Source organism: Podarcis erhardii (genome assembly GCF_964252035.2).
Source record: "Podarcis erhardii genome assembly, chromosome: Z".
Classification (NCBI taxonomy): Eukaryota; Metazoa; Chordata; class Lepidosauria; order Squamata; family Lacertidae; genus Podarcis; species Podarcis erhardii.
This window is the reverse complement of record NC_138504.1, coordinates 19,398,224-19,426,140: the sequence shown is the minus strand read 5'-3', so window position 1 is coordinate 19,426,140 and position 27,917 is coordinate 19,398,224. Positions and strand designations below refer to the sequence as shown.

At 43.1% G+C, this 27,917-nt stretch overlaps 1 protein-coding gene across 6 annotated transcripts in view; it reads right to left on the bottom strand.

Annotated features, from left to right (window-relative positions):
* The window catches only part of F8 (coagulation factor VIII), an 81,112-nt gene that overhangs the window by 33,883 nt on the left and 19,312 nt on the right, over nt 1-27,917 (bottom strand). For 3 of the 6 annotated variants that reach the window (XM_081847843.1, XM_081847842.1, XM_081847847.1), the window contains 10 exons: nt 20,227-20,327; nt 18,060-18,182; nt 16,174-16,386; nt 11,151-11,222; nt 8,712-8,804; nt 7,280-7,501; nt 6,372-6,642; nt 5,175-5,349; nt 3,430-3,523; nt 1,365-1,576 (listed from right to left, as the gene is read on the bottom strand). In XM_081847843.1, coding sequence (XP_081703969.1) covers nt 1,365-1,576; nt 3,430-3,523; nt 5,175-5,349; nt 6,372-6,642; nt 7,280-7,501; nt 8,712-8,804; nt 11,151-11,222; nt 16,174-16,386; nt 18,060-18,182; nt 20,227-20,230 — 1,479 coding nt within the window. In that variant the 5' untranslated portion in view covers nt 20,231-20,327. Of the gene's footprint in view, nt 1-1,364; nt 1,577-3,429; nt 3,524-5,174; nt 5,350-6,371; nt 6,643-7,279; nt 7,502-8,711; nt 8,805-11,150; nt 11,223-16,173; nt 16,387-18,059; nt 18,183-20,226; nt 20,328-23,613; nt 23,992-24,085; nt 24,108-24,795; nt 24,824-27,917 lie in introns of those variants that run through there. The other 3 variants (XM_081847845.1, XM_081847846.1, XM_081847844.1) reach the window with 3 other exon arrangements.

Sequence of the window (27,917 nt, the reverse complement as noted above, 5' to 3'; positions counted from 1 at the left end):
GCCCAACTCTGAACTGCTCCCCATGCAGACCTTTAAATCATTTCTCTGCAAACACCTCAGAGTTAAGCTGGAGTATCAGCAATTACAGCAATCAGCCAACTGTTTGGTTCCCATGTCAACTTGTCGCCTCTAGTATATCTAACAGTAAGCTGATACTGCTTAGCATGGCCTGGGTTGCCATTAAAAAAAAAAAAAAAACTAAATTGGGAAGAGATCTGGAGATCATCCAGTTCCATCACCCACCCACAGGTGTACAACCATGCAGAGCCTTGCCATAGTTATCCATGCCCTGGTAACATTCCATGTTAGATTATTACATTATGAATTTGAAAATTATTCAGCTACTCCATGACACAAGCACTAGGCTGTTAGCCAGGTTAGTACATTATGAATTTGAAAATTATGCAGCTACTCCATGACATAAGTGCCAGGTTGTTAGCCAGGGTTCGTTTTACAGAACTCATTATTCTGCTATTTTGTAAAGTCTTCATTGACCTCTTGCTTTTTTTGGTTACAATTCAGAGGGCTGGTCACCCATGGCTGCCTGTAAAGTACCTTTGCACGGTCTAATAGACACATAAGGCAGCAGCAACATCCCAGAAGCAAAGCCAGTTTGGGCTTGGCAGTGTCTGGTTGAAAGTCTCTGAGTAGATGAGGACCATCTCCTTCCCCCACTGGCATTGTCAGCTGTAATGCTAAGTCAAATTGCGGCTTTGCATGAACACTGTGAAGCTTCCTAGATGGGATATCACAACCACAGAGTGATTCTCCCCAGTCCTGCTGCTGCTATGCTAACCAAAGTCAGGCTTTGGTTTAGCATTACATATGAACCTAGGCTTGTGGTTTGCCTCCCCCAGGAAAACCATGACCAGTAAACCAAGAACAAACTTTAGTTTCAGCTTGTGGTTTGTCTTGCAAACCATGAGTTCCAAGTTCAGGCAATATGCTAAGCCATGCCAAGAAATATCTTAGCCCCAAATAGCAATAACAGGACTGGAAGAGGTGTGCTGCTGCCGTCTTAGTCTTTGCTCTGGGAACCTGCAAGTTTGCACATTCACGCTAAGCATAGTTTGCACTGAATCCAAACCAGATCACTGTAGCTACCCCTTATTGGGTTTCACATGCTCTTACTCTCTCAAGCACATAGCTAAAACTCCCTTGGGAAGATAGGTGAAGGGAGGGGGGAATTTTAGGGGGAAAGAAGTGAGCATGGAAAGAGTTACACACACACACACACACACACACACACACAACTTCTTTACTCATAGCTAACACATTTGGGCTCTAATACACACACTTACACATAACATGAAGTTGCCCTCATGCTATTTTGTGAAGCTTTCTCCTAAGATACAAGGACCAACCTGATTCCCTCTCCGATCCATGGTCTCTTTGAAGCAGATCAGCAGTGGTCCAATTAGCCCAGAGGCTAAATCCCGAGCAGGCTTGATAGAGCTGTAATAGTAGTGAGTCAGGCAGCGGGGATCTGAGTTGGTTGGGCCATCCTCAGGCATTATCTTCCACCTGTAGGTGAACACCTGGTTAGGTCGAATGGGCAAGAGCTTCATAACGTGATCTGGGAGGAAACAAACCGTAAGACCATTGTGTTACTGTATTTGCCACCAGCTTTTAAAAATCAAAAACTGGCTAAAGATGTACAGGGCAATCCTAACTGTGGTCAGCTCAGAAGTGATTCAATGGGGCTTACTACCATGTATGCACCTGTCAATTTCAATTCCTCCCAGTTTCTCATTGTTCAGTCTTTTCCACAGTTCCACGTCAATTTGCAGGATTGTTTTCCTAATGTCCTCACACAAATCCACCAGTGTTTTAGTACTACTTTCTCCTGGCCTACACATTTTTGCCTGCAATTTTACCTAATGCTTTGCAAAAGCAATTTCCTCTCATATATGCATACAGCACTGTTTCTATTCCACTGAAGTTCATCTTCCACCAAAAACGACCTTATTTGTTTTGCTGTCTGTTGTGGCAAAATTACATACAAAATTCACATAATTAATTGCGTAAGTCACAAAAATTATGTTATCATTATGCGTTCATTTCAATGCAAAGGAAATAGAGGCAATTCCCGGTTTAGGTGTGTCTGAATGATGGGCGATCACACATACATGCCAAACCTGGAAGTAGCCCCAAAACACACTCCGCTGACAGGCGTGGGGGACCAGAACGGAACCCCCATGCAAAAGGAGGATTGCCTGTACAAGGCAAATGAGAACATAATCAATGATGTATTATTTGCGGACTGAAAAGTGAATACTGATCCATTCTGGACATGGGACAAATAAGCAAGCACTAGCAATTTCCGCTCCCATTTTTGCTGTTGATAAAATCCTCTGACATCCCTACTCTTCTTTAAACAGGAGCTATACAGTGGTACCTCAGGTCAAGAACTTAATTCATTCCGGAGGTCTGTTTTTAACCTGAAACTATTCTTAACCTGAGGTACAACTTTAGATAATGGGGCTTCCCACTGCCGCCATGCCGCTGCAGCACGATTTCTGTTCTTATCCTGAAGCAAAGTTCTTAACCCGAGGTACTATTTCTGGGTTAGCAGAGTCTGTAACCTGAAGTGTCTGTAACCCGAGGTACCACTGTAGTTAAGATTTGTTCTTGGCTATAGTTCATGTTTAAGAAGGAGACAGCTTAGCCACAATCTCAAGTTCAGATGACACTCTAAGCTGCCATGTCCACTGACCTAAAAGGACTGGAGCGCCAGCACATTTGCATGGTCCTGGTAAGCTACAGTTTGGCTTACCGTGACACGCAAACCAGATTGGTACACCTCAGTCTCTTGCAGAAGAGGGCAAGCAGTAGCCTTTAGAAAGCCACATGGCAGCCTAGCCGAAGGAAAAAGGAAAGGAAACAAAAAGTGGGGCATTGGAAGGTAAAATACAGTGGAAAAGTGCTGCTAAGACTGGAGCATGACTAACAGCAGACAATGGTAAGCAGCAGCACTGAAGGCAGGCAGATTTCTAAAAGCAAGGTGGTGCATATTCTATGATGCTACACATGTAGCAAAGTTAGGATTTTGTACCAAAGTGAGCACCCTTTCAATCTTGTTTTTCAAAGACATGTCTACTCCTTAAGTGGAATACAAAGTAGGGCTTGAAAGCTGATGAGGAAACACCTGGTGATCTCTCAACTGAAAAGAAACTTGCATGAATTGTTCAAGATTGCTCCCCACCCCCATGACTAGCTGAAGCAGGATAAATAATTGACAAATATGCAAATATATGCATGGTTATTTTAATGTGCGTATGCTCATAGAGAGCAAATTATTTCGGTTTTTCCTGGTACTATATGGCACAGTACTTTCCACAATAGTTTGATTAAAAAGGGAAAAAAGACAATATGCATGCACCCCTCCCACTCTAAGGAATCTACTCCCATCTGCTGAACAAGTCTTACTTTTGCTGCTTCTCATGGGGTAAAAGGAAGTGACACTGGTGATGCCATGGGGGTAAATGTTGTACGGCCGGCTGGCTAGATTCTTGAACATAATCTGAAATGACAGTTTTCACATTTTAACCAGGATTTGTAGCCCTGCTGGAGCCCAAATGTCAGGTGTAACAATATATTTTATCAGAGCCTGTACACTGTTTAGAAGACTGGCAAGCTGGGAGAAAAGAACCACCCCAAATGTTTTGCTCTACATCCAGACCGATGAGCTTGGCAGATAGCATTGGAAGTCTTTGACACAAATCAATTCAGCCTCTGCCAATTTCTGTGAAAACTACCACAGACTGCTGAAATGGTTGTGTCAACGAGCCCTGAATCTTCCCTGAGAATCCTAGGTTACGTCTCAGGTTGAGACCAACTACATTTGTTCTGGGTATAAGCTTTCGTGTCTATGTGCCCATCCTGTATTTTTATAGTAGTGTCCAGAAAATGTATTTCTTGCATAGATTAGTTCATTGTTAGGTTGATGGTGGGGTGAAAGTCACTGAATGTCTGGTGGAAGGTGTCCAGGGTCTGCTGACCATGTGTCCAGATAATAAAAATATCGTCAATGTATAGCAGGTACAAGAGAGGTTTGAAAGGGTAGGAGTTTAGGAAGCATTGTTCCAAATCTGCCATGAAGATGTTGGCATACTGTGGGGCCATGAGTGTGCCCATTGCTGTGCCGCTGATCTGAGAAAAACAGCACCCCACCCTCCCACTATATATAAGGGTCTGGTGACTTCTCTGTCAGTGTACCTGAAGAAGTGTGCATGCACACGAAAGCTTATACCCAGAACAAACTTAGTTGGTCTCTAAGGTGCTACTGGACAATTTTTAAAAAGTTTTTTATTTATTTCGACTGCGTCAGACCAACACTGCTACCTACCTCAATCTCAGGTTGAGAACATGATTAGTAGAAATACAAAACAAATAGGGCAGTTACAATTTACAAATTAGCAAAAGATTCAAGAAGGGAAAAGAATACTGAGCTACAACCCTCAAACAGTTTCCCAAGACAGAATAGATATATAAATAGTTCCTCGGGATAGAATTGTCTTCAGCAGCACTGTTTTAAAATAATGCTTTAGAGTCTAGACCATATGAGTTCATTCAGATGATCATTTAAAACTTGGTTTAGGTGATTGTGAAGAAGCTGCAGCAAGCCTCAGGCTTGTGTATTCCTACTCATCTCCTTGCTTCATATTAAGATGAGGAGAGTGAAAGCTTGTTGTTTCCGCATTAGAAAACAAGCCACAGTTCCACATCACATGGTTTGTCAGCCAAAGTTACTTACACAAGGTTACTCACACAAACCTTACTTTTCCTTTAGACCACACCACAGGGTCTCCCATTTCTGCCCTAGACATTTTTAAATTTCTAAAAGTTCTTACATAGTTCTTACACAGAATAACAGAATTGTAACATGAAACTGGTTTGGTCTAAAGGAAAAGTAAAAACTTTCACTCCCCTCACAGATAAAGGAGGAGGAAAACAGAAGGAAAGTGTGTGAGCTTAAGACTTGCTGCAACTCACTGACAATCACCTAAGTCATAGTTAGGACTTGGGATGGTATGGGGGCAGGAGAAGGGTGTGGATGTGTGTGTGGGTGAATGACTGAGAAAGAAGAGGGGGTGAGAGAAAAAGAGACAAAGAGCGTGGGGTGGTATACTGATGATCACAAAGGGGTAGCTCTGACCTTTCTCATCTCTTACCATAAACTCATCACCAGTTTCTCCTTTAAGGACCGGCCCTAGAATCCCCATGTGGTCTGGTTTCGATGCCTTCCGCCTCTTGAAATTCGCATCCTCGTACTCCACAAACACGACTTTCTTATACTTGGAGCCAATCCTCTGGGGACCATGTTCCAGAAACTGTTTGGCGTAAGCACTGCAGAAGAGAAGGGATAAACGTTCTGGGATGAGCTGATGTTAGATCTGGAGAGGGCTATCATGCTTTGGCCATCACATCTCAGGCACCTGAGACATGCACCTAGTCAGATAAGTATTCATCTCATCACAGACTTCAGGGAAGAGGTCCTGGAGTATTGGCAGTGTCACTGTCAGCGGTCATCATTGTGGGATACCTGTCAATGCAGGCTGAGTAGCAAGTTGTTGAGCAGGAACACAAATTGTCTTGCCTAGCTTGACCCACTATCCAACCATCAACTTCTCTGTGACTACATTTCCTGTCTTAGAAAACTACAACTGCTTAGAAAACTACAACTGCTTTTATGATATGACTGTAAATTGCCTTAAGACATATATGTAAAAGGCAATTCCTAAATTAAATAACTACTACTACCACCACCACCACCACCACTGGGGGCTGTCTGGTTGGCACTGACCTATGAACAGAACCTTCTCAGTGGTGGCTCCCAGATTGTGGAATGCCCTCCCTGGTGACCTACAGGTGGAATTCTAAAACAATCTGTCTACCCTGGTATTTCAAGACTGAAAGATCAGTTGTTTTGAGAATGTTTCAAAGTATTTTTAGAATGCTTTTTAAAATGTATTTTTAGTACAGTGGTGCCTCGCAAGACGAAATTAATTCGTTCCGCGAGTCTCTTCGTCTTGTGGTTTTTTCGTCTTGCAAAGCACGGCTATTAGCGGCTTAGCGGCTATTAGCGGCTTCGTCTTGTGAAGCAAGCCCATAGGGAAATTCGTCTTGCGAAGCACCTTGAAAAACGGAAAACCCTTTCGTCTAGCGAGTTTTTCGTCTTGCGAGGCATTCGCCTTGCGGGGCACCACTGTATTGCCGCCTTGGGCTCCATCAGGAAGGAGGGAGGCAGGGAGGGAGCGATAGAAACTGAACAACAAAAACGATAATGATGATATTACTGTGCCAGATTCTGCTGCAGCCTGCCACAAACTTAAACCCTATGCTTACAGAAACACAGCTGACCCTGTTACCTGGATAAATGAGTGGAGTTATCTGAAGCATAGTCCCAAACAACCTCTTCTGCTGCTATATAATGTTTCCAGGTCATAGGCTGCCTCTTGGCACGGGAACGGCCTGTAATCCTGGGTGGAGAATCACCCATTTGGATCACTGTGCTTTCCATATCGGCCTCACTGTATTCCAAGTAGTCCTCTTCATCCACGTAGTCCCCTTCTGCCACCCTCATCTTCTTCATGGGTAGGTTTGGACAGACTTCTACCGTAACTAAGATTTCCATGCCAGCTGGAAGTAAAGGTCAGAGATAGGTGTTATCTCCTATGTGCCTACTTTGTCTTCCTTGGGCTTAGACTAAGCTCACTAAGGTGGTCAACCTGTGTCTGTCCGGAACCCCTTCACATTTCAGGTGGGAAATCTGTTGACGTCTGACTCCTCCTCTACAGACAACATTCCCTGCACAAATAATACTGTTGTTCTCGGAATCTTTGATCCTTAGTATGTTGGTGAGCTGCAACTCCTATCATCCTTGGATACTGGCCGTTCTGGCTGCGGCTGGTGAGGGTTGTAGCTCACCAACATATTGAGGGTCACAGGTTCCTCAACTCTGCCCTGCACAATTTAAAATTAAGCAACTCACAAATTCATGAGGCTGATGGCATCTGTAGTCTCTCAGCATCTGGAGGGCCACAGGATCTCCCATTTCTGCCCTATACAGTTTTAAATTAAGCAACTAACAGTATGCTGGAGCCCCAAGAGAAGGCAGGGTGCAGAAGCTAGTGGAACCTCTCTGTATCCTAGCCTGTTACTATGCATCTCATATCAACTCAAATACCATTTTTCAATAAAGGGTAGGGAGAGGTTCACCCATTGGTTTTCCATTTCTGATCCTTCATTAGCACCTCCTCTTTCCTATAGCTGTTACCTTGCTGGTGTGATGGGATCTGGCAGAACATCTGAAATATGCCGATGGTTGTGGGCATTGTCTCGGCAGTGAGAAAAGTAGCTGGGGAGAGGTCCAGAGTAGTATGCCGATGGTGTCTCACAAGGAAAGTGTGGCCCTCAAAGAAAATGGAGTGGACTTCAGGTTTGGTGCCCAAACTAATGGCATACCAGTAGACCAGTCTGTTCTGGCACACCTTGAAATCTACAAGAGATATAGAAAATATACAAGCGAGGAAACTGTTCAGTGATGCTCAAGACATCCCAGTGGGTGCTACCACAGGCTGGATCTTGCCCTGAAGATTTTATTTTGCCCCTGGCAGCCAAGCCAAACTTCACTTGTAAGGTAAAGAAAAAGTTTCTTCCACTTTATAGAAAGAAAAATGTTCCATGCTTTAAAGTTGGATTTTTTTAAAAAAATCATTTTGTATCTATCTCATCTGTACATACTTACGTTAAATACCATGATAGAGTCTATGGTGAATCTCTTACTGCTGGAAGCACTAGCTTTGTTTATGAAGCCTGATCACTCAAGAATGAATTGGTTTTGATGCTATCAAACAGGGACTTGGGGTCAGGACAAAGAAGCAGAGGGAGGAATCTTGAGCCAGGAGTTGCAGCCAAGAATCTTGAGCCAGGAATCAAAAGAGCAGTTGCTATTGTTATTGCCCTTTGTAGTCCTTCCAGACGAGGAGGAGAAACCAATGACTAACCTGGGTTAATGGAGTCACTCCACAGCCTAGAAACCCTTTAATAGCAATGCATGTTTCTCCCCATAGCTCTGATAGCTATGGAACAGCAACATACAGATCTGTGAATTATATATTCTAACTCAGGCATAGGCAAACTCAGCCCTCCAGATGTTTTGGGACTACAACTCCCCTCATCCCTAGCTAAGAGGACCAATGGTCAGGGAGATGGGAGTTGTAGTCCCAAAACATCTGGAGAGCCAACTTTGCCTATGCCTGTTCTAACTCCATCAGCTTCTAACAGTGGCAAAAATACTAGGGCTAGTCCTTCTGTACAGCATGGTGAAACAGAGTGCTTCAAGCCACAGAATTTAGCCAGGTCATCTCCACACCAGACATTTAAAGCACTATTAATTATACCACTTCAACAGCCATGAAGAAACTGTAGCTCACACTGAAGTGGTATAACAGTGCTTTAAATGTCTGGTGTGGGTATGACCTTAGCTGAAAAAATGCCCCTCCTAAGCCACCATACAAAATGGCTCCTGAGAATATAGAATATAGAAGCTATATAGAATATAGAAATTTAAAACATCCCTCTGCTTTTCCATTGTGCTTCTGTTCAGCCTCACTCGTGGTGTTTACATTCACCACCATCACCTTCTGTCAGTCATTCCATCATTCACTTCTTTTTTTCTTGAGGGGAAAGATATAGGTGGCACTTACCAGGCTGGGAGAGATTCATGAATCCATTGATAGTGTGCAGCTCAGGGGATAAAGCATTTCCTAAGGTGTTGGATTCAGAGTACCAGCTTTTGCCTGATGGGAGACATTTGAAAGACAGAGGAAGATTGCATGACTCTTCTCAAGATCCACAAGAATTTCTGCTTCAAATATACAGAATAGGCAGAGGCAGCTGCTGTGAAAGAACTTGCAAGTCATTATTGGGGAAAAACAACAAACATGGCAAAAAAAGGAGAGTGCTTGGACATGGAGTTTTAAAACATGGACCTGTGCCGGGAAAGAGTGAGGCAAAAGGTAAGTGTGGATAAGTCCTTTGTTGGATGTCCATTAGTTCTAATGTTATAACACACGGAGACAAACATCTCCCAATCCACTTTTTCCACACTGTGCATTATTTTACATACCTCTATTGTGCCTCCTCTTTTTTGCCTTTCCCCTGCTATACTAAAACCACAAAGGCATTTTCTCATAGGAGAGTTTCTCCAACCCTTTAATCATTTTGTCTGCCCTTTTCTGGATCCTATTAACCATAGGTGTAGCCAGGATTTTTGTTAGGAGAGGACCAAAAAGTTGTTTAGCTTTTTGGGGGAGATCACAGGTAAAATCCCCCCCCCCAAAAAGAGGACACTACGGGGGCAGGCTTTTGTTTGAGGGGCAGGAGTCTGCTGGGGGGGGGGGGACAGAAACTTAGTTAACTGAGTGTTTTTAATGTATTTCAATATTTTTGGGCTACGCCCAAGCTATTAACCCATAATCTCAATATCATGCCAATAAAAACTAACAGGCTCACTCACTTGGCAGCAACTCTGGTGTCATTTTCAGGTGGAGCGTTTTTATTTGCTTGGGTTGCTTACCAGGAAAGCTGGCTGTAGGTCTTGCTTTATCAGTTCTGTTGAATTTTATGGATTTTTAAAATGCCTACTTTCCTCTTTTTTATCTATTTAGCTGTTGTTGGCTTTTAATTAGTGTGTGTGTGTGTGTGTGTGTGTGTGTGTGTAAACTTCTACCCTGGAAGTTTATTGAAGATTGTCATAAGATGTTTTGTGGGTGGTATTCAACAAAGTTTTACTCACAGTGTGAATGGTAGACCCACTGAAAGTAAAGAACAGGACAAAGTTAGGTTCAGTAATTTCAGTTGGTCTACTCTGAGTAAAACTTAGTTGAATAAAGCCCAGCAAAATAAGTCAGCAGTCTTGTACATACTGACCTGGGAGTTCCAATGACTAATGAAGCTTACTTTTGAGGAGACAGGCATAGGATTTTCACTTAAAAATGGGGGTAAATCCTGAGACTATAAACAAATTAAGTTTATTTTTTCCTATACTCTTTTACTCATTCTCCTGCTGTAATTGAATTAATTCCTGTTTTGTAACTGGCCCTTCGAAGTCTGACTGACTCTTGGGATTGCTTTGAGATGCTCCAGTCCAACCTGTGCAGCTTCTCATCAATATTATAAAAGGGCTATGGAAATGATGCAGAACCCGTGGTCTTCAATATGTTGCTAGACTCCAGTTCCCATCAACCCTGACTGCTGCCCATGTTGGCTAGGGCTGAAGGGCGTTAGAGTCTGACAATGTCCTGAGCTTTCCTCAACCTTAGTCTAAGGCAATATCACTCGGATCAGACCTGATCTAACACATGCAGCAGAATTAGATAGGTGAAATATTCATCTGGCAGACTGGACTATACCAATCTAGTCTACCAGGTAAGGGATTATATTGGTCATGGTTCTCCTGAGGACCAAGTGTCTTGCAATCAAAAAACAAAGTAATGCATCAGGAAGAAAGGTAGCCAACTTCCTGCTGGGCTAATTTTCTACTTGAAATTATTTTACAGTGTTGCTGCAGTAAAAAGTGTAACACCCACCAACCAATAATCTGAAATGATACAGTCTACTCTATTGCCTTAGGACTATTCTACCTTATTGCTATCACATGCTGAAGCATGATAACATCTCAGTGGCAAATCACTTGGCCAGTCCTTGAAACTCTTAAGGAGCCTTTTTGGCACCCTGAAGACACACCAATTTATTGCGTTATTAGCTTATGTGGCCCAGACCCAACCTAGTCCATAACATAGCTCTTGAAATACGTTTATGTGAAGCTGTGTCCAGGATCACCACCAGTTTTAGCATCATCCTTAGCAAGAGAAAGGAAATTGCTCTTAGCTACAGAAGGTTTTTCCTCCCTGCAGGGATGTGGAAAAACATACAAAAGATGGAACATGGGAAGCTGCCTCACACTCACTCAGGGTCCTTCTAGGTCAGTATTTTTTACACTGAGCGGCAGCAGCTCTCCAAGGTTAAAGAGAGGGGGGTCTCTCCCAGCCCCACCTGGAGATGCCAGGGATTCAACCTGGAATCTTCCACATGCAAGACAAATGTTCTACCCTCTTCTCCCCTCCCCCCCCCACCATTCTTACCTTCATCAAACACTGCAAAGAGTAGCACAAATTCTTGCACTATGCTTTGAATTCCTTCACTCATCAGGGTCCCTGCATACAAGATTTTTGAAAATGGAATCATTAAAAAAGAAAATTAAAACCTCCAGTACCCAGTCCTGTAATGCAACAGGGCTGGGCAGAGATAAAGAGCCACCACTTACACCACAGCAGGTACAATTATATAATCTCTGGGGTGCTCTTTGCCAAACCTCTCCATCCCTCCCTTTTGCAGCAAGAAACCCACAAAATAAGCTCAGCAGAAGAGGTGGGTAATGCTAGCAAGCAAAACCAAAACTAGAACTTTAATTTTGAAGAAATATTTTATTATGATTGACCAAAACATCAACAAAGGGTGATCCAGCTTTTGAGTTATAGAATCATGGAATTGTAGTTAGAGGGGACCCTTAGGGTCATCTAGTTCCTGCAATGCATGAACTCAACTAAAGCATCCATGACAGATGGCCATCCAACCTCTGCTTAAAAACCTCCAAAGAAGTAGAGTCCACTTTCTGAGAGAGTCCATTTCACTGTCAAACAGTTCTTACCCTCAAAAAGTTCTTCCTGGTGTCGGAATCTCCTTTCTTGTAATTTGAACCTGTTGGTTTGGGTTCTACCTTCTGAAGTATGAGAAAACATCTTCATGTGACAGCTTTTTGATATCTGAATATTGCTATCATATCTCCTCTTTTCCAGGCTGGACATACCAAACTCCCTTAACCATTCCTGATAAGGCTTGGTTTCCAGACCCTTAATCATTTTGGTTGCCCTCCTCTGCACACATTCCACATTTTCAATATCCTTCTAAATTGTGACCCGCCTAACCTTTCCTCTGCAACTGTTTCCCTTCTACTTGTGTATACTCTTTCTTCATGATTTCCACTTTCCTCTATTTTTTATAAATGCCCTTCTTAAATCTCAGTTCATCTGTAAGCTCCTTATGCAGCCACACTGCTTTCTTTATATACCTCTAACTTTGCTTATTTGTTGGAATTGTCTGCATTTGTGCCTCCAATGGTTCACCTTTAAAAAACTCCCATCCATCCTGTACTTCCTTCTCATGAATTTCTTCACAAGTGTACACATCCTTTACTGTTCCTCCCTTCTTGTTTTGTCTATTCCTTTATACCCCTTAATTTCCACATTCCAGTCATGAGCCTCATCCCACTAGCTATCAGTAAAGCCTATTGGGTCATATTTGCCATCCTATATTATCGTCTTGCTTGTTTCACATACTCTGCACATTAGTACAGAGACAACTGAAATCATTAGCCATTCCCTCCAGCTGCTTCCTTCTTGTAGTTTCCTGCCCTTTAGCAGAATTCTAGAGCATCATCTCAGTTTCCTGTGCATCAATGAAGCTATTATCCCTCGTAATATGTGCTCCCCTGTATTTTCTCCCCCTGCCCTCAGGATTTAGTTTAAAGATCTGATCAGGTTTGCGAGACTCTTAACAAACACATTCTTGCCAACCGCTGTGAGGTGCAACTATTTCTAGCCAGAAGCCCTTCTTCAAGGAAGCAGAGACCATGATCCAAGAAGCCAAACTTTTCCTAACAACACCTGTGCTGCCAGCGATTACTTCCAGCATTTTCCTCTCTCTCCTTGGGTCACAACCTTCAACAGGAAGGAGTGATGAGAAAACCACCTGTGCTCCAAGGCCCGTCAGCTTCCTTCCCAGAGTCTCATAATCCCTTGCTGTACATCAAAGGCTGTGTGTAGCAGTATTGTTTGTACCCCCATGAATCAGAAGGAAGTGGTTGTGGTCAGTTGGCTTTATAAGACTTGGCAACTTCTTTGTCACATTGTGAATCTTTGTACCTGGAAGACTGCACACTTCCTGGGACATCCTGTTTCCTCTGCACAGTACTGCAGACTCCTCTGTAGGGAGTCACCTACCACCACTTCCTCTTGGGAGTGGCAGGGATTGTTCTGTATATTTGGTTATATTTGACTTTGGTCTGTATATTTGACTTTGGTCTGAGGTCTGCAACTGCTGTCCTTGCTCCTTTGGCACAGAACTGGTGTCAGAAGTGGGGGCATGGAATCCATTTTGCAGCTCCACTGACACAGCATGGCTCCTGACAGTCCTGCTTCTGTGTGTCATGTTCCTCCAGGGCTTTGTCTCCTGCAATCTGCAATCTTCCTCCACTGCTGTTCCAGGACAGTACACTCTGCTCTGTCAATAAATTCCTCATCTTTCCCAGTAGCTCAAAGGATAGGTGGCTAGGTGGGCCTCAAATTGCTATAGTGTCTCTTCCAGCAAGGTACTTGCTGCAGGTGTAGTTTTGCACATTCTCAGGCAGGAAGAATATAGAAACTATTCAGAAACTGACACAGGAATCTACTTTGACATGGCAAACTGCGGAGAAGGCTAGGGAGAAAGTTATTGCTGTTGAACTTAAAGTAACACAATTGGAGAGAGAGACAGTCCCAGCCTTACAGATGCAATTTGATGACCAAAAGTTGATGCCTGCTATGATTGAATTTAAAGAAAATCAGATTTCAAGGATCAGAGCCCTACCTGAACTGGAGAAGGAAAGTTTGATAGATTTCCTTACACAGGAATTTGATGACTTTTGGGACCGGGACTTGGGTCAAGAAGAGATTAAAACTGTGAGGGCTCTTGGACTTGGAAGAGGAGGGAAAAAAGAGAAGAACAAGATAAGAGACTGTTGGAAATACCAGAGGAACTTAGAAGAACAAGAGTCAAGAGTGGAAATTTTGAAAGACATCCTGAAATACCTTTCGGATCTTAGACTTAACTACGGAGATTTGGTTGCCCTGTCGAGAAGAAATAAAATCATCTTTAGGTGGGAGTTTCCCCGAGATCTACTCTTTAGCCTCAAAGGAAGGAAAATGAAAATAAGATCAGTGGAAGACAAAGTAAAGTTCATGTATAAATATGAAGAAGACTCGCAGAAGGGACTTGGAAAAGAGTTAAGAGCATCGGACAGAAGATCACCAGGTTGATGGACTATAGGGAATTGGCGGATATGACTGGCAGAATCCGGGACCAGGGAGAAGAGTTGGTGGAAGAAGATTGGAAAAAGTTTAAAGACTACAGTGGTGCCTCGCAAGACGAAAAGAATCCGTTCCGCGATTCTCTTTGTCTAGCGGTTTTTTCGTCTTGCGAAGCAAGCCCATTGACGGCTTAGCGGCTTAGCGCTATTAGCGGCTTATAGCGGCTTTTATCGGCTTATCGGCTTAGCGGATCAGCTGATAAGCGGCTTAGCGGCTTAGAAAAAGGGGGGGGAGGAAAAAAACCCCGCAGGAACTCGCAAGACATTTTCGTCTTGCGAAGGAAGCCCATAGGGAAATTCGTTTTGCGAAGCGCCTCCAAAACAGAAAACCCTTTCGTCTAGCGGGTTTTCCGTCTTGCGAGGCGTTCGTCTTGCGGGGCACCACTGTATTTATAAAAATATTGTAAAATTAATGAGTGTTAGAAAAATGTTGGAAAGGAGCTATATGGCTTTAGTATGTTACAAGGAATTAAGTACAAATAGATTATTAGAGTATTAAAGGGAAAATAAAGTTAAAATATGTTAAGACAATTATATATTAAAGGGAAAAATAAGGTTAGAATATGTTAAGATAAATTACAGGACAGAAAACAGAGGAAGATGGAAAGGAATTGCTGAAACAGTTAATTAAAGTGGAATACAAAAAGGGAGGTGTGAGGAGGTCGTTGAAACAAGTAAATGAAAGTTAAGATACTGAACTTATTAGATGTGTTTGTTTGGTTTTGTTAATTTAATGTTTGGGGGTTGGGGTTGTGTGGTGTTTTTGTTTTTTGTATTGTATTTTTGTATTATTTTTTGTATTGTTTTGTTTTGTTAAATTCTTTGTCTTTCTTTTGCAGACAAATGTTAATAAATATTTATTTATTTTTTAAAAACGCCCCTGTTTACAAGTCCTATTCACGAGCTAAATAGAACTGCGGCTGGCTGCTAGTCAACAGAACTCTTCAGCTGGCTGGAGTTTAAGCAAGGTACTGGGGCGCGAGTTGTTTTTTTAAAAAAAACAAACAACTGGCTTGGTACTGAAGCCATAATGCCTGCACTGATCAAAAACATACTTTTGTAGTATAGCTTTAGAAGTGGTTTGGCAAAGGTTGGTTATCATGAAAAGCATTTGCACTTCAGAAACTTCCATTGCTGGCACCTCCCAAGAGCTCCCGTGTTCTACTCACAGCTGGCCAATAAAAATAATTCCCTTCCTTGTGTTATAGGAAATGAGTAGCTTCCAGAACGGAACAAAACAGGACTCTTGAAATGTTGCTTTAACTCTCTCCATTGTCTCAGATATTTTCTTCTCCCTCCCCCTCCTTCCCGTCTTCCAGATAGCACATTTGTTTAGCACATGGAGCAATGAGTTGGACAATGTTGGGTACTAATCTCATCCCAGCCATTAACTTATTGGTTGGCATGAAGCAAGCCACTATTTCTCAGCTTCATTGCCCTGTACCTAATTCTGAACAATATAGATAATAATATTGGCCTGCATTTTAGGAGTGTTGTAAAGGCTGCAGAGACAAGGGCTAATAAGGCCCTTTACAACATGAGTCCAAGATATCTGAAAGACCACCTGATCCCTTATATCCTGGCCTGATCACTGAGATATTTTGGGAAGTCTCAGCTGGTGTGGTCCTCCATGGCTCAGATGCGCAGCTTGTAGCTACTAGAAGCCGTGCACTCAGTGTAGTGGCCCAAGCCTGTGGAACTCTCTCCCACCCGAGATTAGACAGACACCTTCCTGGTTGAACTTTAGGCACACGACTAAGACATTTTTGTTCCAGCAAGCATTTTAAGGAAGTGTTTGGTTTATTATACATATTTAGTGTTTGATTGTCCCATTTTCTGTAAGTTGTTTTTATGTATGCTACTTAGAAATGTGAATAATTAAGTGCTATAGAAATGTGTTGAATAAATGTCTGTGAAATGTCTGCAAGTATTTCAGAAAAAGTGATACAAATGGGAAGGTCTCTTCCATCTCCTGGTCTTACCTGGCTGACAAACCAGCAGGGCCCCAATCAAGCCAGAGTTAATATCCTTGACACTGTCCACACGAGAGGAGTAGGCATAAGTCAAACACTGTGGGTCAGACCCAGTTGGACCTTGCTCTTTTAAGATGTCCCACACGTAAGTCTGAGTCTGGCCAGGCTCCACAGCATCATCTTCTTTCTCTGGCCTGCTGCTTGCATCATCATAACCTGCCCCTGAAAACACATAAGCAACCTTTCAGTTAACATTACAGTTGCTGGAGCCTTTAAGGATAGGAATGGGTGAATCTTTTAATTTTGGTTTCTCATTTTTCCAATCTTAAGTTTACATTCCCCCATCAGTTTGCAATTTTAAAAAAAGTCCCCATTAAAATCATCAGCACTTTAGTGTGATCCCCCCACCCCACAATATACACATATGTGCATGTGATTTTTGCCTAGTGTACTTATTTTTGCAAAGCAATTTCCCATATTATAATACATTTTTGTAAATTTATTTCACTGACATGTTAAAGCACACTTTGGTATATACATTACTTGGGTGGAAAACTGAATTGCAAAATTTGGCAAAGAGTGAATTTCAGAGGGCTGCTTTGTTTCAGTTCATGTATAGCGTGGATTAGGTTCGCCTTAACATATGAACTGAACTGAATTTATCCCCCTTCCCTATTTATGACAGCCTTTTACTGAGGTTTAATTTTCACACTACAGGAGTCAGCATACTGGATCTGAACATGACTTAGGGACTGTCCAGACTGTCCTTTGTATTGTGTATTCATGATGATTTGTGCTCATTATGGTATTGGGACAATTATATCTGATCCTACTTCCAATTCTGTTACAGGATTGGTTTGGGATGCCACAGAGACAACTGGGTGGCAATGCTCTTCTAGGAGAGGGTCGCCCCTTTCACCTGGCCATGTCATACTGTAGGCAGGAGGACAACAGCCCAAGAGCTAGTCTTTATTTCATCCACTCTGGAAGATAGAGAGACTTGGCTTGCTCTCTGTGATGAATGCAAAGTTATGGCTTTGGTTATCCACCTGGAAACCTAATGAGAGAGCAAGATCTGTTGGAGTATCTAAGCTGTGAGCTCCTCCATCCTATGCTCAGGATGTATAGATGCATAAATATAACCAGCTATCCTAAGGACATCACAGTCTCTAATGACCAAGGAAAACAAAGCTTGGATAAGTACTGGAACCCCCTGGAGTCTGTCACTCTTCAAATACTGGAGTGCCTGCCACAACACTGATTGCAACTGCAATAGTTTTGGGACAATCACACTGCTTTGTTTACAACTGGTGAGCCTCCTGTAACTTCCAGCTGAAATCCTGTAGCTTTTTACACAACAAATGTTCCAGGATGGTGGTGGGAGGTGCGGAATTTTCTCACTTTTGTTGTGATTTAGGTCCAGACTCCTCCCCATTACAATAATGTAGTAACACTGGGGAAGCATTGCAGATCAGCTAATAGTGGAATGATGTTTGGATGGTCCAGCCTGGATAGCTCAGTTGGTTAGACCGTGGTGCTGATAACACCAAGATTGCAGGTTTGATCCCTGTATGGACCAGCTGCATATTTCTGCATTGCAGGGGGTTGGACTAGATGATCCTCAGGGTCCCTTCCAACTCTACAGTTCTATGATTCTATGATTCAGTATCAATGCACCACTAATGAATCAATCAATGCCATGTTGCAGAATATTTCTGTAAAAAACCCAACCCAATCTGGATATGGCTGTAGAAACACAGGTTTTAATCCCTGATCAGCCACAAAGCTAATTGGGAAGCCTTGGATCAGATGTTAGAATGTGCAGGTCATACCAAATTCTGTTAAAGGGGTGTGCAATATGAATGGACATGGTGCTCTGTGTGTATCAAACTCACCCTCTGAAGCTTTCCAGTAGGACACCCCTATGGCGTGGATGCTGAAAGGACGGGAAGCCAGATTCTTAAAGGTAACGACCACTTTGTCGTGAACTTCTGCTCGGATGGTAGGGCCCAGAAGACCTGTAGGGGAGAAGGAGGATGGGAACCTTAATATCTTGGATCCCACTTGCAGTTTTTACCAAAATGTTCAATGCTCAGATCAATGTGATACATAGGCAAAATGCTGTTCAAAGGCACAGCAGTGCTCTATATACAGCTGCACAAGTAAAGATGTTGATCCAAAAATGATAGTTCCCCCACCCCACCCCTTCAAGCCTGTAATAAGCAAAAGGGGCAGGCACAACTAGTGCAGCAAGCGGTTCTGATACTTAGACTGGGTAAGCAGCCTAGCACTTCTCTGACAAGGTTGAACCATCCCTGTCTGTTCATGCCTGTGTTGGCATCTCCATGATTTGGGTGGTGGAGGAGGTGGAAAGGAAAGCTAATGTAACAGCCAACAACACCCACAGAGGTGACACTGGACAGTTTTCTTAGGGTTGCTATATTTCAAAAAGTGAAAATTCGGATACAAAAGTTGTTGCAGACCTTTTTTGTTTAGTTTTGCCCGAAGTTGAGGTTTTTTTGTTTTGCTTTTTTTGCAAATTCACTAAACTATTGACTTTCAATATGCCATATATCCAGGTTTTCCTAGGCATGTCAGCTATTTCCGTCTGGACACTATTTCTGACTGCTATATTCCAGCTATGTCCGGCAAATTCCAGGCGTATGGCAATCCTATGCTTTCTGATAACTCCAGAGGCAGAGTTGTCAGAGCAATAAGAACCAGCCTCTGTCAGCTTTGAAGATGGAGCCAAGGCTTTTTTTCCTCCCCAGCCAGAACTTGCCAGAACTCAGTTCTGGCACCTCTCATGTGGGCGCCATTGCCATTATAAGAGAATAAGGGAGGCACTCATGGTGAGTTCAGGCACCTCTTTTTCTAGAAAAACAGCACTGCTGGTGCCCATTGGGACTTGTGAGACAGAAGGCAGGGCACCCAAACCGTAGGTGGAGCCAGAGCCAATGAGCCTACTGAAGGCTCGTACACACTTCCACTTGTGTAGTGCCTGGAAAACAGAGGTTCGAGTGGTTTTCTGCTGGACCCGCACTTTTTAGGCACGAGTGTCCAAGTGAGTTTCGCCTTGCCCTGCTGCTTACCATTGAAAGCCCTCTTTTTAGCAGTAGATCGAAACAAATGGGGAAAACCTGTATTAACAAATGAAGCTGATAAGCAGTGTTAGCCCACCTCCACGCCCCGGACTGGTTTAAGTCAGAAAAGGCAGGCTAAGCACAGACTGCGGTTGGTGAAGCAGTACCCCATTTGCACTTACTCTGCTTAGAATGAAACAGCCCTGAATACTTTTGACATTTCTGTATTTGCAAATATGTGGGTAGCAGAGCTGACGTAGTGGGAAGAGATACTCCTACAAGGGAACAGATAACAAGCTCCAAGAGAGGGCACATTCTCTACAGCCAGCTCACAGATCTCAATCTCACTCACAGATACATTTCACTGCCTGTCCTGTAATCAGTAGCTCCCTTTCGGGGTACCTAAGCCAACCATTCTATGCTAAATTAGCAAGCAATCTACTTAATAAAGACATGCAGCTATAACATAAATATCCCACATCTTCACCAAATGATCTACAAAGTAGCTTGCAAGAAAATGAATGTGTCAAAAACCACCATAATACAAGTAACACTTAACTTAACTTGTATGAATTCAGCATTAACGTGCTTGGTAAAATAATAATAATAATAATAATTGGGGGAAGAAAGGGTGTGGGTGTCCAGGGAAAAAAAGCCTTTGGCAATTCCACCCACCATTGAATTCAATGCCTCCAACTGGAGAGTGTAGAAGAGATTCCTCATATGCTCATTTTATGAGCTTTATTTAAATTGGGGAATTAATAATTGATTCCAATTTATGCATTGTTCAGCCCCATCTGCACTGTACATTTAAAATGTATTATATCAGTTTAAAAAGTCATGGTTTCCCCCAAAGAATCCTAGGAGTTGTAGTTTGTTAAGGATGCTTAGAGTTGTTAGGAGACCCCTATTATCCTACGACTCCCAGAGTGGTTTAACAAGCAGTCCCTCTCTCTACAAAAAAGATCCTTTTGCTTACCCATCCAAGCCGGCTTGGGTTTTGTTTGTGTGAAGGTAGAATCTGTGTATTCCAGATATATGGCTTTCTTGTACCGAGTGGTTGGTGTGGGGGAGAATACCCTGGAAAAGGAAAGGGGCATGGTTAAATTAAACAGATATAATCTATACTGTCTGTATTTGCTTTGAGTTCTGAGTTATCAGATTATATAATTTATATTTATGCCCAACTCTTCCACCAGTAATACCCAGAGCTACTTACAAAAAAAGGGAAAACAATAATTAGGAAATAAACACTCAACAGTAACACCCCCCCCCCAATAATGAAAAAGTAATTGTGAAAAGCAGCGATTAAAATAATTAAAAACAGCAGCAGAACTGGGTATTTAAAACCTGCTTGAATGAAAAAAAAAAGTTCTCAATTTCTATCTGTGGCCACATCTGGCTTCTTTTAAAGCAATATCATACCACTTTAACAATCGTGTCTTTCCTCAAATAACCCTGGGAACTGCAGTTTGTTATGGGTGCTGAGAGTTATTAAAAGACCTCACAGTGTTATCATTCCCAGAGTTCCCTGGGAAGATGGGTTGATTGTTAAACCACTCTGAAAAAACTGTAGCTCCATAAGATGAATAAGGGGTCTCCTAACAACTCTCAGTACCCTTAACATACAATAGTTTCTCGGATTCCTTTGGGGGAAGCTATGACTGCCTAACATGGAATGATGCTTCATGTCCTCTTTTTCCAGGACACACCCTCTTTTTCAGGATTAAAATTTTGTCCTGGTGGATTTTTTAAATTTGGCAAAACGTCCAGGTCTTTTTTTGTTTGGTTTTTGTTTTGTTTTGTTTACACAGTAACCCAAGAATTTTTTAAAATAAATAAAGACAATATAAAAAGCCCTACGCTGACCAACATCTTCCACTGTAAAGAATTATACAAAGAATTAAATCAGTTTCTCTACAACTTTCCCAGTCCTCCCCACAGTGACCATGTTAGAAAGCTGTTAAGCTGGAGTTTGGTGATGCAGTGCAGCAGAATTCCACCAGGGTGCTGAGTTGTAAAAAAAACGGTAAAAAGGGTTTTTCATTCTGAAAATCGGTGACTAGTGTCTTTGTAACAGTATACGGACAACAGAACACTGCGAAGCTGAATTGGGGACAGGAGAAACAGAGCTGTGAGAGAACATTTGACATAGGTCTCATTTCAGTCAGAGGAGGAGCAATCTTCTGGAAAGAGAAGAATCCCATAAAGAGAAATTGGAAAGCTGAATTGGACATAGGAGAAGTTTAACTTCCACTGAATTTACCCTATTTATACTTTATTGTTTCCTGAAAGAATTCTATCTCCTGACACATCTTTTTTTTTTCCTTACCAACTTCGTTCTGTAAAATAAACTCCTTTTCCTGTTTTAACTTCCCTAGGTCTCCAGGTTTTTTTTTCAAAAAAGCAAAACTTGGCCCGTAGTTAAGAGGGTTCACCACCATTGATGGTAATGTCATGATATGAAATGAAAAAAACCGCAAGTAGAATAAAGTGTTTTATATTTCTATGAGAGAAAAACCCTGTCAGAAAATGGCACCCCCTCGTAAAATTCTAGAAGTGAAAGGGGACAGTTGGGAGAAGCTCAGTCTGAAGGAGCAACATCTGAGGAAGTTCTAGTCAGGATTTAGAATTTAGGAAAACAAAACTTGAAATTGCCAAAATTCAAACAGAAGCAGAAAAAGGAAAAGTCAAGCTTCAAGCAGAACAAGCTAGGCTTCAAGGAGAACAGCAGATTCAGTTTGCCAAAAATGTCACTATAGCAGGATAAAGAGAAACATGAAAAAGGAATGTACAATCTTAAAATGCAAGAGAGACACCTGAAGGGTAGTTACCAGTACCACAGAGAAGCGGGGAAGTTATCTTAGTGGAACAAAAGAAATTTCCACAGTATCAGAAAAGAGATGACGTGGAAGGTTTTTTTGTTTAGTTCTAAGAGAACTTGTAAAGATTTGGAGGTTCTAGATGAAGCCAGGACAATATATTTGCATCCACTGATATGTGGCAGCAGTGGCGTAGCGTGGGGGGTGCAGGGGGGGCCGGCCGCACCGGGCGCAACATCTGGGGGTTAGGGGTAGGGGTAGGGGTAGGGGGCGCAAATCCACGGGTTAGGGGGCGCAAATTACTTGCCTTGCCCCGGGTGCTGACAACCCACGCTACGCCACTGTGTGGCAGTCTCAGTGAGGTTTACTCAGAGACGAGAAATAAAGAAACCTCAGATTGTTTACTCTTTAAGGAAAGAGTGAGGATATGATTTGGGCTCATTGTTGAACAGAGCAGAAAAATAAATAGAGATATTAAAAGGAAACTGGTGAAATGTATGCCCAGTTAGGTTGCCTCCTAGATAGAGCCTTAAATAGATGGGCTGAGGGATGTACAGTTCAGACATTTGAAGAACTGAAGCAGTTCTTTACACATGTCCCCTCACAGTTTATTTGGTTTTTGAGGGATAAAAAGCTGCAAACAGTGATGGAAGCAGCAGATTTCCTGGACAAGATAAAAGGGGACATGGGAGAGTTGTTATTCTCACGAACCTTCAGGAAAAGAAAGGTTTGAGACACCAAAAACCAAACAAAATAAAATGGGAAAGTTAATTTGTTTTCACTGCCAGGAAAAGAGACACACAAGAAATCACTGTGCAAAATTAGAGAAAGCTAAAATATCGACTTCTGTCAAAAATATTGAGTTTATTAGAAAGGCAGAGCCTGTCACAAATCAGCCCACAAACTCTGCTCACAGCTAAGCCAGCCTGAGAAACCAGCCAATGTTTTACAGATCTGGAGAGTTTACAAATATATAAACAGGGATTATATGGAATTCCTAGCAGCAGTGCAGGCGTAAAACTGTAGAGAGTGCAAAACTGCAACACCAGGTGCTCCCTCAATAAAGCTGTGCACTTCTGTCCCTGGACTCTGTTGAAAAAACCCCAGCTTTGCCATGCAAACCAGGAAGTGACTTCACCAGGCAACTAATTTTTCTTATCTCTGTGGCTGCAATCTCCTAGGTGACATGGACGCCTTTGGCAACTGAATGTGCATGCGTACTGCTTTCATTTCCCACCCAGCCACGCACTCCAGGAGGAACAAAGTAACTGTGGAGGCTCCCTGCATACTTGAAATTATTGAACAGAGATTGTACCGGGTGTCTAGGAAAAGGAAGTGTACTGCCCTCTGGGAAACAAGAAGATAGTTAGTGATTCCCAGAAAGTACAGGCTGCAAATACACCAGCTAGCCCATGAGACACCAATGTCTGGACCTCTTGGAATAAAGAAAAATAGGGAAAGGACATCAGAGCCTTCAGTAAGTCTTGTGCAGCATATCAGCTTGCAGGTCCTTCCCTCCATCCCAAAGCTGGGCAACCACTTACTAGGCTTCCAGTATTTGTTACTCCAAAATTGATCTTCTCAGTTTTGGGGTACTTCAGGCTTGGCGCCATGTGCAAGAAAACTGCAGGCATCGCTCTGGCAGGAAGTATGGGCGCTCTCCTCAAGTGGATCTTCTCAATTTTGTGCCAACTCTGCTCAGCACCTTGATCCAGCTCTGTAAGGAAATTCTGGGTCTCTGCCCCCAAACAGATCTTCTCGATTTTCTGCCACCCCAGGCTTGGTGCCCTGTGCAAGAAAACTGCTGGTATGCTAAACTGCTGGCACTGCTCTGGATCTGGGAAGGAAGATCCAGGGCTCTGGCGGGGTCCTAGAGCCCTTCCCTCCTTCCCAATGATGGGAAAGCACTTACCAGCTTTGGGAAGGTGGTGCCAGGACTCCCAGGGCCCTAGCTCCGCCCTCTCAAAGCTAGACAAAATGGGCAGACTTTGTAATCTTTCATAAAATGGCACAAACCTGTGCGAGGCCAATATTTGGCGTCTCCAAGTGGATCTTCTCAATTATGAATCTTTTCATTTTATACTACCTCAGCTCGGGTGCCCTGTGCAGGAAAACTGCCGGATCCTGCACTGCAGCTAAGCAAGGCGCCTGGCTCTAGGAAGGAAGCTCCACGGCTCTGCAGGGTCCTAGAGTCCTTTCTGTCCATCCCAAAGCTGAACAAACATCTACAGGGCTTTGGGAAAGGGGGGCAGAGGGCTTTGGGACGCTGCTGGAACCCTCACCTGCCTCCCCAAAGTGGGGTACGCAGCCCTCTATCTTGCTGGGGAACCAGTTGGGGGAGGGTTACAGGCATTATGCATTTTTTGTCCCAGGGTTCCAATCGCTAGAGGTGCATTTAGGATTTCTGAGTGACTGTAATAACACAGCTCTGTGTAACAATGAGAATCGCAATAATGGACTAGAAACAGCAATAAGTACGCCAGGAAGAATACCACACACCCCAAGAAAAGTGGGTCATACATGCAATGAGGTTCATAAATGAGGTCCTGCTCCTTGAAAAGGCATGGAGGTTGACAGAATGAAGTGGCCATCCTACATAAACTTAGAGCTGGGAGATATCCGGAGATTTCACTTGCTAAATATCCATGCTGTGCAGGAAAACTGCAGGCTCTGGGAAGGAAGAGCTAGGGCCCGTCCCTCCTTCCCAAAGATGGGCAAGCACTTACTAGGCTTCCGGCTTGGAGAAGGCAGTTCCAGGATCTGGCATCATTTCAAGGAACTAGCACCGCCCTCTCCAAAGGCACACAAAATGGACGGCAGTTTGAAATTGTTTACAAAATGGCGCCCTGTACAAAGTCCGATTTTGGGCCACCTCGACATCGTGATATGTCAACACCGCGATATATGGCGTGATGTCTGAAATAAGGATAGAACTATGTAGAGGTGAATGGGGTAATGTCCGGGCAACTGCTACTGATTAGAAGTCTGAAAGTGTTATTTATTATAGTACAGATTGTTTTTTTTATTAGCACACTTCCTGTAAAATTCAAGCTGCAGAAATAATTAGAAGCATAGCTATCAAAGGGAAGGTGAGAGAATGGTCCCTAATAGACAAGTGGGAGACACAGATACAGAACTGCACACATGCACACAGAAGGGGAGAAGGAATGAACACATCTTAAATAATGCTACAAGGTTTATTATTGTAATTTTTAACTTAGAAGCCCAGGGCAGCTTCTAAGGGGGCTGGGGGTTGGCTGAGAACGGGGGGGGGGGGGCAGAAAAAAATGGGGCTTTGGAGACATAGGTGTAGACAGGATTTATGGTAGGGGCAGCAGGCTTCATGTTGGGAGGGGGGCAGAACCTCAGTTAAGTATTTTTATTGATTTACTTGATGGGGAGAACTGACCCCCCCCCCGGCTATGCCCATGTTTGGGGAGGAAAGGCAGAAAGGGCTTAAGTAATAAATAAATGGAGTGTGGAGGTAACCGACCCTCCTTTTATTTATTCCTGGCACAGAGACACCTGCACAAAGTTGCAATCATATAAGGTTTCCGTCGTCCCCAAATGGATCTTCAATATTAGGGGCACTGTGCAGGAGAACTGCCAGAACTCTGGCTCTGGCAACAGGGTCCTAGAGCCCTTCCCTTCTTCCCAAAGATGGGGAAGGTTTCCGGCTTGGGGAAGGTGGTGCCAGGGCTCTGACAGCACCCAGGAGCTCTGCCCTCTCAGGAGCCAGATAAAATGGACGGCACTTTGAAATTGTTTACAAAATGGCACCCTATATGAGACCACTTGGCGCCCCCAGGTGGATTTTCTCAATTTTGCACCACCTCAGACTTTTGGATGAATTAAATACCATGGCTCTATGTAAAAATGAGAATAGCACTAATGGACTCGAAACAGCCTTAAGTACCTCAAGAAGCAAAAAAAAAACCAGGTGCTGCATGCAATTTATTATATCATAAATGAGGTTCTGTGCTCGGGAGTTGGCAGACTGAAATAAGCATCCTAAATAAACATAGGTCACAAAGGAAAGGGGCGGCAACAGGGCTGGACGATGTCTGGTTATCAGCATCGTGATTTGTCACCAGCTAAACATTGTGATATACCATAGAACCATGTCTGAAATAAGGATGGAATTATGTAGAGGCAAATGGGTTATGTCCTGACAACGGCTACTACTTAGAGGTCTGACACTTATACTTACTTGCCTTTAACGTATTGTTACCACTGTTATTTTATAGTAGAGATCATTTTAAAATTAAACCCCTCTCTCTCACATTAAAACGGCAGAAGTAATCAGTAACATAGATATCAACGGAAAGGTGTGAAAATGGTCCCTAATAGATACATGGGAGACACAGGGAAGAAAGGGTCTTAAACAACAGGGCAATATTTATTATCTTCAACTCAGAAGTAAATAACCCCAGGGCGGTTTCTAAGCGCGGGGGGGGGCAGTTTGCTGGCTATAGGCAGGATTGGTCAGAAACATGTGGGGCTTCGCAACGGTGAGGCAGAAAAAGCTTACAGTGCCAAGCGCTGTGCTTTCCCAGCACAGAGACAGGCATAGAGACAATTGTTCAAAGATGCAATCATGTGAGGTTTTTCTGGCTGCGGGGGTGTGTGTGTGTGTGTGTGTGTGTGTGTGTGAAAACTGCGCACGCTCTAGGCAAGGTTTTAGAGCCCGTCCCTCCTTTCCAAAGATGGGCAAGCACTTACTAGGCTTCCGGCTTGGGGAAGGCAGTTCCAGGATCTGGCATCATTTCAAGGAACTAGCACCGCCCTCTCCAAAGGCACACAAAATGGACGACACTTGGAAATTGTTTACAAAATGGCGCCCTGTGCAAAGTCCGATTTTGAGCCACCTCGACATCGTGATATGTCACTGGCTAAACACCGCAATGTGGCACGATGTCTGAAATAAGGATGTAACTGTCTATAGGCGATCGGGGTAATGTCCAGGCAACTGCTATCACTTAGAGGTCCTAAACTTATAAATATTTACTTACCTGTAACATATTGTTACCACTCTTATTTTAAAGTTCAGATTTTTTTATTTTTAATTAGCACACATTCTCTAAAATTCAAGCTGTAGAAGTAATTAGTAGCATAGATATCAAATGAAAGAGAATGTTAGACACGTGGAAGACAGACACACGAATGCGTACACAGAAACGCAGAAGGGGAAAAGGGAGGAACAAGATTTAAATAACTGGGCAATGTTTATTATTATTTTTAATTCAGAAGTAAATAATTGCTCTTTTTTTCCATGGGATAAGCAGCAGCTTTGTGGCACAGGGAAGTAAATAAATAAATGCAGAGTGAAGGAAAGCCATTCTCCATTTATTCATTCCTGCGCAAGACAGATAATATGGATGGACTTTGGTAATCATTTGAGGCCAATGATTTGTCACTCACAAATGGATCTTCTCAGTTACGGATCTTATCTGAGAAGGAAGAGCCAGAGCTCTAGCCTTCCCTCTTTTCCAAAGATGGGCAAGCACTTACTAGGTTTCCAGCTTGGGGGAGGTGGTGCTAGGGCTCTGACCCAACCCAGAGCCCTCACTCCACCCTCCTGAAGCCAGACGACATGGACACACACTGTAATCTTTCACAAAATGGACTCCTCTGTGAGAACAATTTAGCGTGCCCAAATGAATCTTATCAATTTTGCACCACATCAGCTCTGGCACCATGTGCAGAGAAACAGCCAGCACCGCTCTCAATCCCATGCTCCATCTAAGTGAGGCATCTGCTTCTGGAAAGGAAGCTCCAGGACTCTTGACAGGCTCCTAGAACCCTTTTGTCCTTCCCAAATTCGGGCAAGCTGTGGTCCTGGTTCTGG